Source organism: Dipteris shenzhenensis, chromosome 8 (genome assembly GCF_047967505.1).
Source record: "Dipteris shenzhenensis isolate YYH24624 ecotype China chromosome 8, Dip_SZ_1.0, whole genome shotgun sequence".
Lineage (NCBI taxonomy): Eukaryota > Viridiplantae > Streptophyta > Polypodiopsida > Gleicheniales > Dipteridaceae > Dipteris > Dipteris shenzhenensis.
The window spans coordinates 882,273-901,383 of NC_141603.1; the positions used below are offsets into that span (position 1 = coordinate 882,273).

The following is a 19,111-nucleotide window of genomic DNA, read 5'->3' on the forward strand; positions in this document are numbered from 1 at the left end:
GCTCTAACTATAACCCTCTATCGATGTGTACATAATATACGCCACCATATGTACATGGGTGGAACACAACAAAGACCTTGCCTCAACACCCAATGTTGGACATGATTGACTTCATGGGGATGCTCATGGTCATAGTGTGGTGGCTATAGTTGCAACCACAGTCGTGGCAATGAAGCTAGAGCTACAACCAAGACATGTGGCCAAGGGGCATGGAAGCTACAACTACAAAGGTTGGGATGTGGAAGTAAAATTGGCAAGAGATGCTACAAATATCCTACATTTGTGGTTGTGATCATAGCAATTGAGCCCTAGGTGTAGTTGCTTAACTATGGTTGTGGCAATGAAGCGCGATACAAAGGTATGGTTGTGGCAATAGGCATTGAGTGGTAATAGTAATAGGCACCCATCGACTATGACCAATAGCGTTAGATTTGTAGCACATCAAAGAAAAGTTAAGGTGGGACTTATAAATTGCGGGCTTGAACTACAACTTGCAGACTTACAAATTGGGGCTTGAGCTACAACTATGGAGACTATTGCAATGGCCCCAACTAAAGCAAGCGACTGCAATTATAGCATGATAGCCACTAGTGTGAAATGGAACTAGGGCTTGCTACCATTTTGTGTGGTGTAATATGAAGCTCACAACCAATACCATTTGCACATGTGTATGCCACGCCACATTGTTCATTTTTTAAAGAACTTGAGATTGTGGGAAATCTTCCTTCACAAGCACAGGGTGCATCCATGAACTTAAAGGCCAACAATTTCTCATATATACTCCTAGAACTACTCTAGATTAAGCATAGATTGATTTAAGAAATTCCCCACTCCTTGCTCATTGGGTGGCCAATCTAAATTAGGAGCTCAAGGATCTAAAATAGCAAGGGGGGATTTGTAAGAGTTTGAGAGCTTGACATAACACTTGCATTGGTCAATCTCTCTAAATAAGGGAGTGGTTCTACTCTAAGCCTAAATGATAGTAGCAAGAAACATCATACTATTGCTTGCAAGAGCAAACTGATATTATAAAAACTTGCATTTAAAACTTAATGCTATTACATGCACATATGCACATGACTAGATCAACTAAAGAAAAAAAGGTTCATTTATAGTCATCGCAATAAGCTTTAAAAGTAGGTCAATATACAAGAACACACAATCATGAAATTGTTGCTGTGTGTGCCTTAAACCCAAGTTTAACATATTGATAGACATAACTATTGATTCATATAAATTATGTAGGCAGGCAAGCAATTTCATGGAGGGGATAAGATGGATTTACATGAAAGGCTTCGTGTGCTAGTTATTATAGCTAGGCACCGAATGCTATAGTGCAACTAGCCAACCACTCCTCCCCTCCCCCCCTCCCCCCCAAAAAAAAAAACCTAGGCTATCACACCTTCCTTCAACAAAATCAATTGAGAAATTGAACAATGGGCAAGCACTACATTTATTGAAAGTTTTTGCTAATGCTATAAAAGACGTTTCCCACTCTCTTGTGCTGGGGCTTGTCAAGTTGCACAATCACACATAGATTCATTGCACCTTGCACACAATGATTAACAAGAAGATCCCCTCATCCCTTCCATGAAAATAATAGCATAAGAAGATACGTTTTTGTCTTGGGTAGAGTAATCATAGCAACACTTTTCCCCTTTCCAAGAGCTCGCTCAAGTTCTCAGACCCATTGGAGCTAAGTCCATGTTCTACTACCTCCTAAACTTGGCTATTTATGTTATTGCGATGGATGTGTTGGGGCCCAAGAGTTGTACCCATAGTACTTTGACGTGAGAAGAGCTTTGATTGCACATTTGATAATAACGAGAGAGTTTATAATGTTGCTAGATCGACATCAATGCACTTTAACTACTATCATTATCGACTTATTGGCATGATTTGGTTATATGGGGATTTTAACACTAGACCAATTCCAAAAAAATTGAAGATGTCTTCATAATGAGCATGATCGATATATATTTTTCAAGTTAAATATGAACTTTCCATCATGAAATTATTGTTTCTATGTCTTCACTTCTATACACTATTTGAATTTTGAATTCATGCTTTATGAATAATTTGTAAATTTTAATGGTCAAAGACTTTGTTGTGTGCTCTATATATTATTGTGATTGGTCATTTTGTTTGATATTATTTTCAAGCATGCGTGGGCATTGGGCATGCATTGGTGTGGGGTTTAAGGGGGGATGTAACTACTTCAGCGCTTGACATGCATGTAATTTGAATTTAACACAATTAAAAAAAAAGAATCTCAAATGCCATTTATTTCATTGATATGAATTTATATGCTTTTCTATATTGTAGCATTCACAAGATAATCTCATTTCCTGCATAGTCAGAGCAAGCTTTGTTTACGCGCAACAAATAGTGTTGAAGATGGAAGAAGGTTGTGTTGGTGGTGAGGGTGTTCAAGATCAAGAAGAGTAGAGAAGCAACCCACATTTGAACAGAACATCAACAGAAAGAGTTGAGGGTCAACAAGAATGTCTGTCTAACATCTGTGACTTTTAAAGCCTTAAAGACTTCTTGAAATTCACAATAAATATAACAAATCAACCAAAAGTCTCAAAACCACATGCCAAATTGGTTGTAGGTCACGTGTGATGGAAAAAGAAACTCCATGGATAGTTGGGATCCTTGCAATGGTTGTTGGCAGCAATGTTGGTCTTCTAGAAATCACGCACAATTGATACAAGGGAGGACAAAATGTAGCAATTCCCTTGGAATCCTCATCATAATGAAGGATAGGAGTGGGAGAGGAGGAAGAGAGACAGAATGCGTGGCACTAGGGGCTAAATATAAGGGCTTCCCCCCCTGAAAGTCTTATTACAATAGAAATGTCTTGTACAACTGGCTCATGGAGGAGCATGAAGATAAATACAAATTGCCATCTTCTAGTGAGGACAGGGGCTCTCAATTTAGAAACTAGGGTGGACAACTAGATAGAAAATGCTTTCTGAAACTTGCCCCCAGCTTTTTGAAACATGGGGCTTTCTATCCTAGAATAGGCCAGCTTCTCAAACCTGGGCTTTTAAAACTGTCTCCAAAAACTAGGTGCTAAATTTAATTTTTCTCTACTAGGCCCTATTTTGAAGTGGGTCAGCACTTGTCTTGGTGCTTTTCCCCTAAAAAGGTGGGAAATTTAACATTCTTTAAGGCCTTACAAATTCAATAGACAATATCCAACACGTTACCCATTAGAGGTTAGCAAATGCATACAAATTCAATAGACAATATCCAACACGTTAACCCATTAGAGGTTAGCAAATGCATGCATTCTAGTTATTGCACTAATCCTAGTCCCTTGTGGGCATCCCCACAATGCTCATTCACTAATGCAAAGCAAAGGAAAAATGAAACTTGTTGTAGTTAACCAAAGTCAATTACAGAGATTTACTTAGGAGAAGTATAATATTGTGACATCCCCTTGGCTTAATCAGTCGTCCTCAAGTAAAAAGCTTCTAGGTTAAATTGTAAAACTTGCGGATACTTTGAGAAAAATTCATCATACACCCAGTATCAAGTTTCAAGTAGCTCTCGAACTTTACAAGGTACCTAAGGTAACCTTGCTTCCAGGTCCTTTCTTCTCTATGTGATACATTGTTCTAGTTGGAGAAAATCCTCCATTTTTTCCAACTTTGTTAGCCCTTCTTGACTAGTTTTATGGGTTCTATTCCTTGGTATTTCTTTGGAAGACTCACATATCTAGTAGCTCTAGTCGATATGCGACCTCATTCATTAGCTTAGTGATCCCAAAAGGTATGTAATCCTAGTTGACAGCTTTGGATATACTTTTTCTGCCTTTCATTTTCCTGTGGCTAGCTTTTTTAGGCTTGAGAAGTACTTAATTTCCTTCTTGGAGATTTATTTCTCATCTATGACTATTTATAGCTCTTTCATGTTTCTCTTTGTGGCCATTCAAACTTGAGAAAAAGCTATCTCTAGGTCTTGAACATTTTGATCAACTACAAAAATTTCGTCCTCAGTCCTTAAGATAGGTGGTAGAATCACCTTTCCATAGATCACTTTGAATACGGCTTGTCTTATGGAATCATGAATGGTGGTGTTGTACGCAAACTTCACTAGAGGATGATACTTTTCCCACTCAGCTTTTTACTCGGACACATAGCATTTCAAGAGATCTAGCATTGTGGAGTTTGCAACATCACTTTGACCATTTGATTGGAGTAGCTCGTACTTTAGGTGGTAATTCTGCAAAAGTTGCATCCAAGTTATACACTTCAATAGGCTCGTCTTCATCCATGTGAAGAAACTCCCATGCCATATGCACTTTGTCCACAAATTTTTTTGAAAGAAATTGGCAATAGAATACTTTGTTAAATTCTACCCATGTCTTCGGAGCTTTTCCAACGATTATCCATGCACTCCACTAGGCACTAATTGTTTTATAAGATGTAGATTCACCATTCGAAGCTTGGGGGATTCTTGAAACTTATTTGTACCAAAGGCCACATCAAGTTAGTGTATGAACTTCATAGCTTTTTTTGTTTGTCCATAATCTCCATCATGTGACGAAACGAACTGGCTTGCCTCCTTTAAACTTTTTCTCCTTGCTCCTTGAGTGCTTTCGTCATCATCTCCTGCATGGAGGAAGAGGACTTGAACTTGTACTAGGACTAGACTTTCTTTTGCGCTTCTTGATTTGGAGAGTAGAGTGGGCTTTGGGCTCTTTTGTTCTTCTCTCGAACCATGATGCTTTCGAGGTGGCGATAGGCTTGGAGAATGCCTTCTCGAAGCTTGATGCTTTCGTGGGGATTGCTTTGAAGTATTGATATAGGAGTACATGAGTATCTTTGAGGGATTGCTTTGTGTACATGCAATGGAAGAGAAAACTCCTCGAGCAGCAGCTTTGGTCTTCTAGAAATCATGCACAATAGATAGAAGGGAGGAGAGAGGGCAGTGATTCATTTGGAAACCTCATCACAATGGAGGACAGAAGTGGGAATGGATGAAGAGAAAAAAATCCACGAACAGGCTCAGAACCTCATACAAGCTGTGGGCAACAACTCTGGTCTTCTAGAAATCATGCACAATTGATAGAAGGGAGGAGAGATGGCTAGATTCACTTGGAAACCTCATTGCAATGGAGGATAGAAGTGGGAGGGGAGGAAGAGAGAGAGAGAGAGAGAGAGAGAGAGAGAGAGAGAGAGAGAGAGAGAGAGAACACACAAGAAATAAGGGTTGGCCAATAGAAATCTCTTGTACAATTGGCTCATCAAGGAGCATGAAGTTGAACACAAATCATTATCTAGTGAGCATAATCTCAATTTATAGACTGGAGTGAACAACCAGAAAGCGAATGCTTTCTAAAAGCTATCGCCTACTTTCTGAAAGTTGGGGCTTTTTAGCCTAGAATAGGCAAGCTTCCCAAAGACTCGGATTTTAGAGATCCTCTAAAAAGTGGGCATTGAATTTGTTTTTGCTCTATAGAATGATGTAGCAAAGGAAGTGACTAAGGTAGACATGGAGGGTTTGTCCAACTCATGACCAAAGGTAGGGAGGTAAAAGAGCCAAGTATACCATTATGTCTTGGATTATTGCATGATTCTTTAAGTCTTTGAGATAAATTCTATGAGTATGTGTATGTATATCAGTACATAAGCCCCTTTTATGGAAGCATACCATCAACTAATGGCAAACTATGCGATATCCCATTTTTCCAACATCATAAACAAAAATTTTCCTTTAACAATTTAGCATTGTTCTCAATTTTCTCAATTGTGATAACAAGCAATCTAGGCTTACGACACTTGTCTAGACCTATAAATACCATATGGTTCTAAGAATATTGAAAAATTTCACAGATGCAAGACACCTTGGGAGTTACCTGCAAACTTGTATTAAAGTTGACATGCATGCACAAATATCCCTCCTCCCGCACTCTCACATGCGACTACACAACATCTTTAATTGATGAACACAAGAGACTCTTAGATAGAGAGCCAATGTTGCATTTTTCTTTTCTTGAAGTGCTAATTAACATATAAGATCAAAACATGAAGACTTATATGCATGCTTGGACTAGTGGCATCAGAGGATATGGAGCTTATGCAGATGGATGTTAAGACAGCTTTCTTGCATGGGGATTTGCATGAGGAAATTTACATGGTGCAACCGGAAGGCTTTGAAGAAAAGGGCAAAGAGCATTTAGTTTGCAAGCTGAAGAAGAGTCTCTATAGTCTTAAGCAAGCGCCTAGAGAATGGTATCAGAAGTTTGATGCTTTCATTCGGTCCCAGGGTTTTAGAAGGAGTGAAATTGATCACTGCCTCTACACTAAAAGGGCTAAGGATAATAGCCTGATAATCTTGGCACTATATGTGGATGATATGCTATTGGCTAGCAAGAATACTTATGAGCTAGATGCATTAAAGGCCAAGTTGCATGAGGCCTTTGATATGAAGGATTTGGGACTTGCAGGTCATATTCTTGGTATGCGCATCACGCGTGATTGGAGTAGGAAACTCCTTTGGATTTCACAAAAAGAGTATGTTACAAAAGTATTACAGCGTTTCAATATGGAGGCGGGGAAGGCAGTGAGTACTCCATTGCCTCAATATGTGAAACTGAGTCATACATATAGTCCCAAATCAGATGAGGAAAGGGCCATGATGGCCAAAGTTCCTTATGCATTAGTAGTTGGGAGTCTTATGTATGCTAAGATAGATACTAGACCAGACATTGCATTTGCAGTGGGAGTTGTTAGCCGGTTTATGGCTAATCCAGGAAAGAGGCATTGGGAGGCAGTTAAGTGCATCATGAGGTACATGAAGGGTACCAAGGAGATGTGCATCTGCTTTGGTAGAGGAGACATGCGTGTACTTGGGTACACAGATTCAGACTATGCAGGGCATGTGGATAGTAGGAGATCCACTTCTGGTTATGTGTTCACCTTTGCAGGTGATGCAGTGTCGTGGATGTCTCGCGCACAGAAGTGCGTTGCTTTGTCTACCACAGAGGCTGAGTATGTTGCAGCCACAGAGGGTTGCAAGGAGGCTATATGGCTTGATCGGCTAGTGGGAGATTTGGGGATTCATACAAGTGTACCGACATTGCATAGTGATTCCATGAGTGCTATTCAGCTAGCACGGAATCCGATCTTTCATGCAAAGACCAAAGACATTGAGGTCAGGTACCATTTCATCAGGGAGGTACTTGAGGACAAGCGCATAGAGCTTGTCAAGGTTCATACAGATGATAACCCTGTAGATATGCTGACGAAGAGTCTACCTAGTCAGTGGTTTGAGTATTGTTGTGTATTGATGGGCATTGGATAGTATGCTCATTGGTTGTTCTCCCTTAAAGGCACATTGTTCTTTAAGTGGGAGGTTGTGGGGGTTAAAGGTCACTGTGCCTTTACCCCGGTTATGTATAATACTAAAACACATATATAAATGAATGAAAAAGAAGATTAGGGTGGTTCTGCACCCACCAAAACTTGTGGCTCTCTGTCTCTCTCTCTCTCCTTCTTCCGTTCTTGCTTCCATTGAGAGCACTCTCACTTTCTTGATTTTCAATAGCTTAATAATGTATTTTACTTGTTTCAAATGTAATAATGTCTATTCTCATTTTGTCTGACAAATTTTCAAATGCATCACATATTTGCAACAATCATAAGTTGCTTTCTAATGTGTGTACCTAGCCCCCAAGCAAATATATGAGATTGAAAGTGGTGAGTTTGATGCACATCAAACATCACTCTAGCTTTGACATTACCACAAGCATAACAATGCAGAGTAGTAGCTAACCGATATCAAAATCCCAATGATTTTATTGATTAGCTCATGTAATTATCTCATTGATTTCACTTCTAAGATTTTGGTTTACCCTAGCTATTAACAATTTTCCTCCAAAATCTAATTCCAAAATCTAATAATGAAGATACTTCTCACGATGGAGAGAACACATTTTAAGCTTAAAGCTATATGGCTTCATGAATTAGTCACGATATGGAGACATCCCACACATGACCAAGCGGACTTCATTATCAACCTCTTATTTCCTCACTTACAAGGCCTTTCAGCAATGTGCTAGAAATTGATATAAGCTAGAGAGGCCTAGGAACTCGGATTTAATTATTTATATAGCAGGATGCTTGGCACCTCTGGAAAACTTGAAGCAAATCCATTATCAGGTTTGAGGTAACGTTGTGCCAACCATTATACGAAGGTCTAGTATGATGTCTACTTCTTCCGCATCGCATGTTCAATTTTGACATGTTGATTGAGGATAAGTGGTTGGACATCAAGGCCTTACTAGTGTTAGTCGATGGAATATCATAATGCTTGAAAGAGTAACATGGCATGAAATAAGCTTGAATGCGTATGCCCATATGAAAGGGCTCCCACGAGTGTTTGAGACCTTTCCAAGCAATTCTATCGCGAGAAATTTCTGCAGCAAAAACCTAAAATTTGGAGCAAATCTGAGTGATTTCTGCAGCAAAAACCTAATTGTACAAGCCTATCAGAAAATTCGTACAGCCGTACCCGTACGAACATGTCAGAAAATCTGTACAACTGTACGGACACCGGAAAGATTTGTGTTAGAAAATTTCGTACAAATATACAAAAATCCGTACAATCCCGTACACCGCGCCAAAAAATCCATACACTGCATCAAAAAAATCCGTACAAATGCGTTAGAAATTTGTACACTGTGTCAGCAAGCATTTACTACAGTATGGGAGTTGCCTCGGAGTACACACCAATCATTTTTCAAGTTTCTCAGCATTTCGAGCTGCCTCGAGCAACGTGCCAACATTTCAGAGCTACCTCGAGCTACGTGCCAGCATTTTGGAGCTGCCACAAGCTACGTGCCGGTGTTTGAGCTGTAAATTGATTCAAAGACTTCTCTTTAAGCCCTTCCCTCCTCATTTGGCATCCTTTTGCCTCGGATTGTGAGCTTCTCTCCATTGGATCTCTTTCTCTCCATTTCTACGTGCTCTCCTCCTTGTGGGAGCACTTCTTTTGATGTAATTCTCATTTTTAGCCCTCATTTGCTTGCTTTCAGAACCTGTCACTGCTGTACATCATTGGGTAAGCCGTTGTTGCATTGGCTTTTTCCAATTTCTGCTTCATTTGCATTTTGGAAAGGCCTCGTGTTGCCTTTGGGGATTTTTCTTGTAATAGGTACACCTTGGGACAGCAGAGTCTTTTGCAGACATAAGCTTTGAAGCTTGGTCAGATTTTTGGCACTTGATTCTGAGAGGTTTCCTTTCTCTCATTTGCTTTGCCAGTTGGTGCATTTGCCTTGTATTTCAACACCATGTTTGGTGGCGAAGATGATTTGTTTGGGCGATTGGCGCTGATGACAAGCTTGATGGCACCAATTACCCCATGTGGTCATACATGATGGGACATGTTTTGGTTGCCAAGAATTTATAACATATTGTTTTAGGTTCTGAGGCCAGGCCTACACACACTGTTACTGGTGCTACACCTAAAGCCTCTGCTTCTTCAGGTGATGGTTCGACTGCTACAGCCAGGACTACTGCACCTCCTGCTCTAGGTGCTTTGCGTCCTTCACAGGAGCAAATTCAGTGGGATGGTCGTGATGCCAAAGCACATGCCTTCATTGCTCTTTCAGTGAAACGGGTTATTATCCCTCATATTTGATCTTGCAAGACAGCTAAGCAAGCATGGGATCAGCTTGCATCTTTGTATTAGGTGCGGAATGAGGCAAGGGTTGCCTATCTTCGCAGGCAGTTGAAAGATTTAAAGCTTGATGAGGGTGGTAACATGGATGCCAATCTCACTAATGTGAAGGATTTGAAAGAGCAGTTGGCCAACATTGATGAGATTCTACCTGATTCTCAGCAGGTTTCTAATACCCTTGATAGGTTGCTTGATTCATATCAAGGCTTTGCTAGTACATTGCGGTTGGTTGCAGGGGGTGATGCCAATCATTTCTCATTTGACTAGCTTGTTGCTCTTCTTCTTTAGGGGGAGCAAAGTCGTGTGAATCGCAATGCTACTATGGCTAGCGATCAAGCATTTGCTGCCTATCATAAACACAAAGGTAAAGGCAAGGTTTGAGCTAGAAAGCCCTCTCATTCCCATGCTGATTATTCACATGGTGCCTCTTCTTTAGGGGATAACAAAAAGAAGAAGAGATGTAACTATTACAGGAAACCTGGGCATGATATGCAGGAAGCGCATAGCATCTGAAAAGAAAAAGAAAGAGTTTGGTCTTGCAATATCTCGTTCTTCCAGTGCAAAAGATCGACATGAGTCTGCTAATTTCGCACAAGACCATCATTGGGATTTTTTGGTCATGTCAGTATAGTCCTGATGTTCATGATGCTTGTATGGCAGTTTTAGATGTTCGTGAGGCCTAGTTCTTTGATGGGTGCTAGCAAGCACATTACTTCCTGCAGGAAGTTATTCAGCTCATTGGAGCTTACATGTAAGGGGGGCAGTGTCACATGTGCCAATAATGCATCATATACCGTAAAAGGTATTGGGCAAGTTGCTCTTACTTTTGTCTCTGGTGGTATTGTCACTCCAGAGCAAGTTGCTCTTACTTTTGTCTCTGGTGGTATTGTCACTCTAGAGCATGTGCTTTATGTTCCAGGCATTCGTAAGAACCTCATTTCTACTTCAGCCATTGCTACATGTGGCTTTCAGGTTATTTTTGATGGTGAGAAGTGTGCAGAGTATGATGTTACACATGCCTCTACCCTGGCACATTGTCTAGCGGTCTTTATAGACTTGATGCTTATGACAGATGTTCTCATGATGATGCTGCACTTGCTAATGCACATGCCTTTGCTATTGATTCTACCATGGTAGATACTCATTTGTGGCATGAGAGGTTTGGACATCTCAAATTTGGAGCCCTAGTCAAGTTATAAAAGGAAGATATGGTTGTGGATCTTTCCAAAATGCATATGCCTACCAAACATGTTTGTGAACCATGCTTGGTAAGATGCATCGTGCTGTGTTTCCCAAGGATAGGAGAGTTGGTGCTTCACGTAAGCTTTATCTGGTTCATAGTGATGTTTGTGGATCCATGAGGGTTGTAGCTCTTGGGAGATTCTACTATTTTGTTACCTTTATTGATGATTTCACCAGATACACTTGGACTTTGGCATTGAAATCCAAGTCTGACTTTTCTTCATGCTTCAAGCACTTAATTGCCTTGGCTGAGAATGAGAGTGGGTTGCACATTGCTCACATTAATACAGACAGGGGAGGTGAATACATGTCAAAGGCGTTTGCTGTTTTTTTGGCTTCCCGTGGCATTAATCATCGATGCTAGGTGCCTTATACTCCTCAACAGAATCCCCTGGTTGAGCGGAAGAATAGATCAATGATGGAAATGGCCAGATGCATGTTGAAAGGCAAACATTTGCCTAATAAGCTGTGGTTGGATGCGGTCATGTGTGCAAATTACATCTTGAATAGATGTCCTACAAAGGCATTGCAGACTATTACACCTCAAATTACATCTTGAATAGATGTCCTACAAAGGCATTGCAGACTATCACACCTTATGAGGCTTGGGTGAGTCGTAAGCCTTGCATAGCTTATGCTCATGTGCCTTCACAGAGATGCACTAAGTTGGATGATAAAGCTGTTAAATGCATTTTTCTTGGATATAGTTCAGAGAGCAAGGGCTATAAGGTATATCAACCCGCACGGGCAACTGTTTTGTCAGTCGGGATGTTGTGTTTGACGAATCTTCCACTATGCCTTTGCTGGATTGTCAAAAACAGCCCGTTGTTGATGCCCCATACATATGTGACAGCTTAATGCCTTTATTTCCATCCGATGCTTGGGATGATGTTCCATCTAAGGTTGCCCCTCCATTTATTGGTCATTTGCAACCACATGTGCATGCAGAAATTCAACCTGATATGCCTATCATTGATCATGATCATTTGCATCGGGCTCTTCACCAAGAAAGAGCGAAAATTCAAGAGCCTAAAAAGGTACCCCATTGGCTCCTTGACACATTAAAAGATAAAGACAGCAAACAAGAGACTCCTCTACTAGCCCATACGATAGCAACTGTCTGAAAAGAGCATGATAGTTTTGTTGCTTATGCTTTGGTTGCTACAGCATGCAATGAAGAGCCATTATGTCATCAAGATGCCTTTCAGAATGATTGTTGGATGAAGGCCATGCAAGCTGTTCTATCCATCAGAATGACACTTGGGAGTTGTGTGATTTGCCTTATGGCAAGAATATCATTGGAACTAAGTGGCTTTACAAGATCAAACGGAAAGCTGATGGTTCTGTGGACCGTTACAAAGCCCCTCTTGTTGCTAAGGGCTATGCTCAGTAGCATGGCATTGAGTTTGAGGAGACTTTTGCTCCCACTTTCAGGATCACTACCATTCGCATTGTTATTGCCTTTGCTGCCCACTTTCATTGGCAGATACATCAGCTTGATATTAAGACAGCTTTCCTTCATGGGCATTTGTAAAAAGAGGTCTATGTTTCCCAACCTCCTTACTTTGAGGTTGAAGGTTGTGAAAGCAAGGTATGCCGCTTGAAAAAGGCCCTCTATGGATTGAAGCAAGCACCTCGGGCTTGGTATTCGAGAATTCATTCTCATTTGCTCACACTTGGCTTTCAGAATTACCCTACAGAGGCTACCCTTTACATCCGCAAGCATGGGACATATTTGCTGATTTTAGTCCTTTATGTGGATGACATGCTTGTAACTGGGACACATGCTTAGCAAATTGCAGATTTTAAAATTGATTTGCAACATACATTTGCTATGTCTGATCTTAGTCTTCTGCACTACTATCTGGGCATTCAATTTGCTAGTAGTGAGGGGTATTTTGATGTCACAATCCAAGTACATTGGACAGCTTTTACAACGTTTTCAATTTGAGGATTGCAAGCTAGTATCCACATCATTAGAGACTAGTTTTCACTTCTCTTCTGAGGATAATAGCGGTACATGTGATGTCACTCTCTATCAGCAAGCAATTGGTTATTTGATTTACCTATGCCATACGAGACCTGATCTACAATATGCTGTTTCACAGTTGAGCAGATATATGCATAGCCCATTTGTGCACCATTTGCATGCCGTGAAGCGTGTTTTCAGATATCTTAAAGGCACTCAATATTTAGGCCTTCTTTATGGGACTAATACTTCACTTGTCATGCATGGGTTCACTGGTAGTGATTGGACTGGTTATTCTGACACTCGTGTGTCACATAGTGGCAACTATTTTATGCTTGAAGCTTCATGTGTTTATTGATTCAACAAGAAGCAGAGTACAGTTGCTACTTCTAGCTGTGAAGCTGAGTACATAGTGACTTTTACAACTACAGTGGAGTGTGTTTGGCTTCAGAAGCTACTTGCAAATCTTTGTGCATATCAAACTGCGCCTACCATCATCTTCATTGATAGTCAGAGTGCTTGGCTGTCACACAGAGTCTAATTTTCCATGCTCGTACAAAGCACATTGAGGTTCACTATTACTATGTCAAAGAGCGATTATCAACAAGTGATATTGAGTTGTCTTATGTTCCCACTGAAGACAACTTGACAGATCTTTTTATGAAGACTCTACCTCGACCTAAGTTTGAGGCTTTTCAGCAAGCTTGAAACTTAGTACCTTTTGTAACTTGATTTGTTGTACTCTGTACAGTCATAGGTTGCTATATCCTATGGGACGAACATATGCAACCATGACACTAGATATTTAGATATCCTGAGCCATGTCCAGGATACCTCAACCCATACCATGGAGGGGGGTTTGTAGGCTGGATATCCATAGATGCCACTTATACCTTGGTATGAGCCTTGTAGGCCTAGTTATAGTCAATTAGGACTATTGGTACAATTAGTTTATGTACCATCTAGGTCAATTAGGACACTTAGTCCAATTAAGGCAATTAGCCCTAGGGTTTTGTTATGTTGGCTCACCCTTGAGCCTCCACACTTCAGTTTTGCAGCAATGTATTACAACATCTCGTTTTTCTCCATTGTACTTCCATTTTTGTGCTACCATGGAGAAGGGTTTGTAGGCTCTCATGGGCCCATAGATGCCACTATACCTTGGTATGAGCCTTGTAGGCCTAGTTATAGTCTGTTAGGACTATTGGTACAGTTAGTTTATGTACCATCTAGGTCAGTTAGGCACTTAGTCCAGTTAGGGCAATTAGCCCTAGGGTTTTGTTATGTTGGCTTACCCTTGAGCCTCCACACTTCAGTTTGCAACAATCTATTACAACATCTCGTTTTTCTCCTTTGTGCTTCCATTACTTCCAACACCCAACAGTTTCTGTTATTGAGAAACTTCCAAAATCATGAGTGAGAAAGTCTGTTAAAAGTTTGGAAGGCCTAGCGAGATGTGTGCAGATTGCTTTGCACAGGCATGAAGGCACACGTCAATAGTATGACTAGTGAGGGGAGGCAGTCCAGTATACAAGCTGCCGAGTGGTTTCACTGTCCCCCTTTTGTTGCACTGCTGAGGGAGACTGGCTGGAAAACTTCACCAACGACCACACACTGGACAACAACAAATCTAAGATCCATGCGACCACTAGAAAGATGGCTGGGTACATTGTTGTGTGGGACATCTGCCATGCAGCATATCATGTATTAAGAAACAAAACATCTATCAGTTGTGGAACTTCAGAGACATGGTTCATTTTTTTAAAGTGTCAACTTAATCAAATTGAAGTCAACACAAAAATGCTGAAGCTCAAATTCCATTGTACAAGAATGTGATTCCCTTTTTTAAAAAAAGAAATGGAAAAATAGAATGTGATTCCCTACTACGATGGGATGAAAAGATACCCTGTCAGCAGGTTGCCCTCTAGTTATAGGTGGTTGTAAAGTAGAGCTGCAGTCCTTTTTTCCCCCTTGGATAGACTATTTTCCCCTCAAAGAACAAGAAGAAAAAAAAGTAGAAAACATATGCCATCTCCTAACAAATCTGGGGAAACAAGTTGAAATCTTCTTTTCACAAACACTAGATGCATAGGGACATCTCAACTGTTTATACCATATTCTCTCTATAAGTCTAGACCTTCAGTAAAAAGCCTACAATCTTTTCATTGACCATACCAAGAAAAGGAAAAGATATGAAAGGAGATATTTTCTTCAAAGCCACATTATTTGATGTACTCCTGCAGCAGTTCAGCTAATCAAAACCTGTGACGAACACCTTAACCTCTCCCAAAACCGCCATGTAGGAGAGAGATAAATCTCTCTAATTCACCACGGAAGGTAAAACACAAACATGACAGCCACAGCAAAGCTTTGTGAAATCACAACCAAGTTGGTGATTAATGTAGCAACACCTCCTATAGATGTCTGGAAATTAAATAATAAGCATACAAATAGTTAAGATTCGTGGGGAATTATGTATCCATGCTTGTTCACTCATAGGATTCTTCACTTATTACAGCAAAACAGAGTGTTTCTTCTATTCAAACCTTTGTCTTGATGTAATTCAATCAGCCTCCTTCGCGGCATGCATTTCTCGCTCCACATTTCCTTTGGTGCCTTGCTCGAAATAAATTCGCTTCTTCCGAGCTCTCCTCTTGACAGGCAAACGCGGTTCTATAAGGCCTTGCTGTTGAAGGCTCTTGTATCGATCCCTTGCTAATGTAAAAGAGCCCTATATGCCAAACAAAAGTATGAATGTTGTGACAAGAAAGTACAAAAAGAGCTGAAATTTCATCCAACTTTCACTATCTGTAAGTGCTTTTGTGACAATGTTGTCAGGCTCTCCATTCCAAAAAGATCTGGTAACGTAAGGTCTTTATACCTTCAATTTGCGCAAAGATCCAGTGACTTCTTCTGACAGAAGCACCTGCACAGGGTCCGGCTGGAACCTGGATACCACAAATTTCTTAAATTATGGCTGAATGCTGTCCTAACCCCCCTTCACCCCCATCCCCAGCAACCATGCCCCTAAATTTTTCAGCTGCTTGGCACACCAGCTTTTTATTCCCCACCCAGTCAAGCTTATGAAGGAAATCAATTAGTCACAAGTTTCTAAGATAAAAGAAAGAAAGATACTTGTGTTTTCCTAGCCGTGGGGGCCCCAAAGCACGTTTTTCCTGCTTTGAAATAGTTCGCCGTATCCACTCTCTCTTCTTATCCTGCTCCTCATTTTCAATGTCTCTCATGATCTCATTTAACCTGTTACACCAAAATTTTCAGAGTTTGTACAAGTAGTAAAAATGAATGAGGTGCAGTTAGCCATATGATCTATATTTATCTTACCACTATGCTTGGATTGTAGAGACAGATTTTGAGACAGATATCACACAGAGTCACACAAAGGTGGCATTTCATTAGAGGTGAGATACACCCACCCATTTATGTTATGCTGATCAAATTTTAATCCCATCGATTAGCAGTATATAAATTCCGGCATATAAAACAAAAGCAAGACCGTTCAGACAACCAATTTATCAGGGAATGTTTGATGGCTGGGTGGTTGTGATTTGTGAACCTTACGCGTTTGATAACACAACTTATACAATTGCATGTGCAATTCATCAAATTTAATGTGCCAGCCTAACATTGTGCCATTATCAAAGTGCCATGATCAAACCAGAGCACTGTGCTAAAAGAAAGGAACTAGAGCCTAATGTCAGGTGCTGCTTCCAGAGAAGGACCCTGCTGTAGCCAAATGAATAAGCAGCAGTGTGTTTCTAGAAAGCTCATTATCAAAATCAAGCCATGGCAACTTGTTTCCTGAATTTTTACCTGATTGGATCAGGAAATGTATGGGAAAAGTCTCTTAAAGTGCTTGAAATATGATCAAAGAAAACCAGCCCCAAGTGTGTCAAAGAGGCCTTCATTGCAGGGAATAACATTCATCTAAGTGTCTTCCAAGTTTTATCACAAAGATGGCTCACACCATGCACTGAGATTCCCCAGGATGAGCTCAGGACAATGTACAGCCATTTGCAAACCCCGGAGCATGGGCTTGTTGAGATGGCAGGTGAACAATGGGGATGTAAGCTTTTAGTATTGTAGCTTCCCCCTGCTAGCACACCTACCCTTTGGCGTCCTCCTTTCCTCTATCCGATTAGTTCTCTATCCGATGGGAAAAGAAGGAAGGGGAAAAGATACTGTGAAGGAAATGGACAAACCTCAGCAGGTGCAATCGAAGCTTGAGGATGTCAACAGACGCCTCAACCGGAGTGGACTTGGAGTGGACAGCTGAGCGATTCATTAAGGGTCATCATCATCATCATCATCATCATCATCAGCAGCAGCCACAGCCACATCTTCTTCCACAGGAGTTACTTCACTTACATCTACACCCTCACCTGCGTTGAGAAGGCCTGCTTCAGCCCTACCACTGAAGTCTACTTCAACTGTGCCAATTAAGTCTACAGCTTTAGCCAACCCTCCCGTGACAGGCGGCGTTTTGTTGTCGTCCTTTTCCTCCACTGCTTTGGAGACCCCAGCCGTTCCACCACCCAGGTCACCCCCACATGAGGTTATGCACGTAGGGCCACTGTCCTCGACCTCCCCATCCCCTCTCCCTCTTAGTCAGACACCGCTCCCTCATACCACTGGGATTACTTCGCCACTAACTCAGTCTTCCATCTCCTATCCGATTGGGACCATTGAGACGTATCTGTACCTCAGGCATCCGCTCTCCTTACTCAGTTTGCATGACCACCGCCTACTATCTTGCCACACCCTACCACTTTTGTACCTCAGCCCTTTCAGTTTCAGCTCGGACAAGGTCTTTTCAATTCCCTGAACAGATAAGAGACTTTACTTAGTATACGAGCCAGGGAAGTGGAGCTGACCTGCTACACACAGGAGCAGGCCAAGTTCACTCAGGACTTGGTGTGGATGGTTCAGGAGCAGGCTCGTCATATTCAGGAGCAGGCCAGTATCATCCAAGTGCTGAGGCACGGCATGGTTCAGCTCAGGGAGGAGCTCTCCTCTACTCGTACACTTACAGGGAGCACACCGGTAGTAGATTCTAGAGGCCCAGATTGCGAGCATGCAATCCGTGATTGAGGAGACATCCAGATGGGTCGATGTGTGGAGCTGACCCGCTACACACAGGAGCAAGCCAAGTTCACTCAGGATTTGGCGCGGATATCTTTTCTTTAGCATTTCCACTCCCTGCCGTTGCACAACATCTTCCACCCCACTGAGTTCTTACTCCACCTATCATGATATAGGCTTCGACGTGACCACTCACCTACTTACTCTGACTGTCCATACGTACTCCTTGCTTACATTGACTTCATACCCCTATTAGAGGACCGTGCTGCCCTGATCACCCGCTCACTACACGAGGCTTCCCTTCATGCTTTTCCTCACACCACTCGCTCCATACGCCCACCACCTCCTGGGACTGTACCCTGTAATAACTGGTACGATGAATAGTGTAAGGCTTTACGTTGTCAACTCAGATTCAAAACCAAAAACAACCTTCCAAGCGAACCAGAGACACTACGCGAGTATTGTCAACTGGTACATAGGAAGAAACTAGATTTTCGTTCTCCAGAACGAGGAGGAACTACTGAACATTTCGTTTAGTAACAACTCTAAAGACTTTTGCTGGAGATTTTTAGAGGGACAGTCCCCTCACCACTCACCTACACTCAAGTCTCGTATAACTATGCACGCACATTATATGACATCTAAAACCAACCAGCCCTTGACCTCTCACATATGCCATGCCCCACATCCTACATTCTCTTCACTGCTAAGGGAGTGAAGGATGCCGTAATGAAACTTCATAATGACCGAGCGAAGGATCATGAGGGGCCATGCACTAAGTTCATTGCATATGGGATTAACCTCCTAGCCCCGATCTTAGCAAAGCTATTTAATGAAGCAGTCTGTTTGGGGTTTCCACGCACCTAGACTATTAACACTATTTCACCCATCCACGAGGCAGGGGATCCCATGAGCCCGGAGAATTACAGGACCATTATGATTGGACATGTTATGTCCAAGATCTATGCATCTCATAGACAGACTCCCTCCCTTCCAGTACAGTATGAACGCTCTGTTTTCTCCCCTCATGTCACACGATGTCAACTAGGTAATCCATGAGGATCTCTTATAGCTACACACATTCCGGACCTGGTTGGGAACGAGCGG

At 41.5% G+C, this 19,111-nt stretch overlaps 1 protein-coding gene across 1 annotated transcript in view; it reads right to left on the reverse strand.

The window, feature by feature from the left end:
* Positions 1 to 15,089: 15,089 nt before the first annotated feature.
* The window catches only part of LOC147898929 (Nop53 protein), a 104,793-nt gene continuing 100,771 nt past the window's right edge, over positions 15,090 to 19,111 (reverse strand). The window contains exons 9-11 of the mRNA XM_087378160.1: positions 16,040 to 16,162; positions 15,786 to 15,852; positions 15,090 to 15,635 (exon numbers count right to left, since the gene is read on the reverse strand). Of these exons, the coding sequence (XP_087234286.1) occupies positions 15,468 to 15,635; positions 15,786 to 15,852; positions 16,040 to 16,162 (358 nt within the window). The 3' untranslated portion in view covers positions 15,090 to 15,467. The remainder of the gene's footprint in view (positions 15,636 to 15,785; positions 15,853 to 16,039; positions 16,163 to 19,111) is intronic.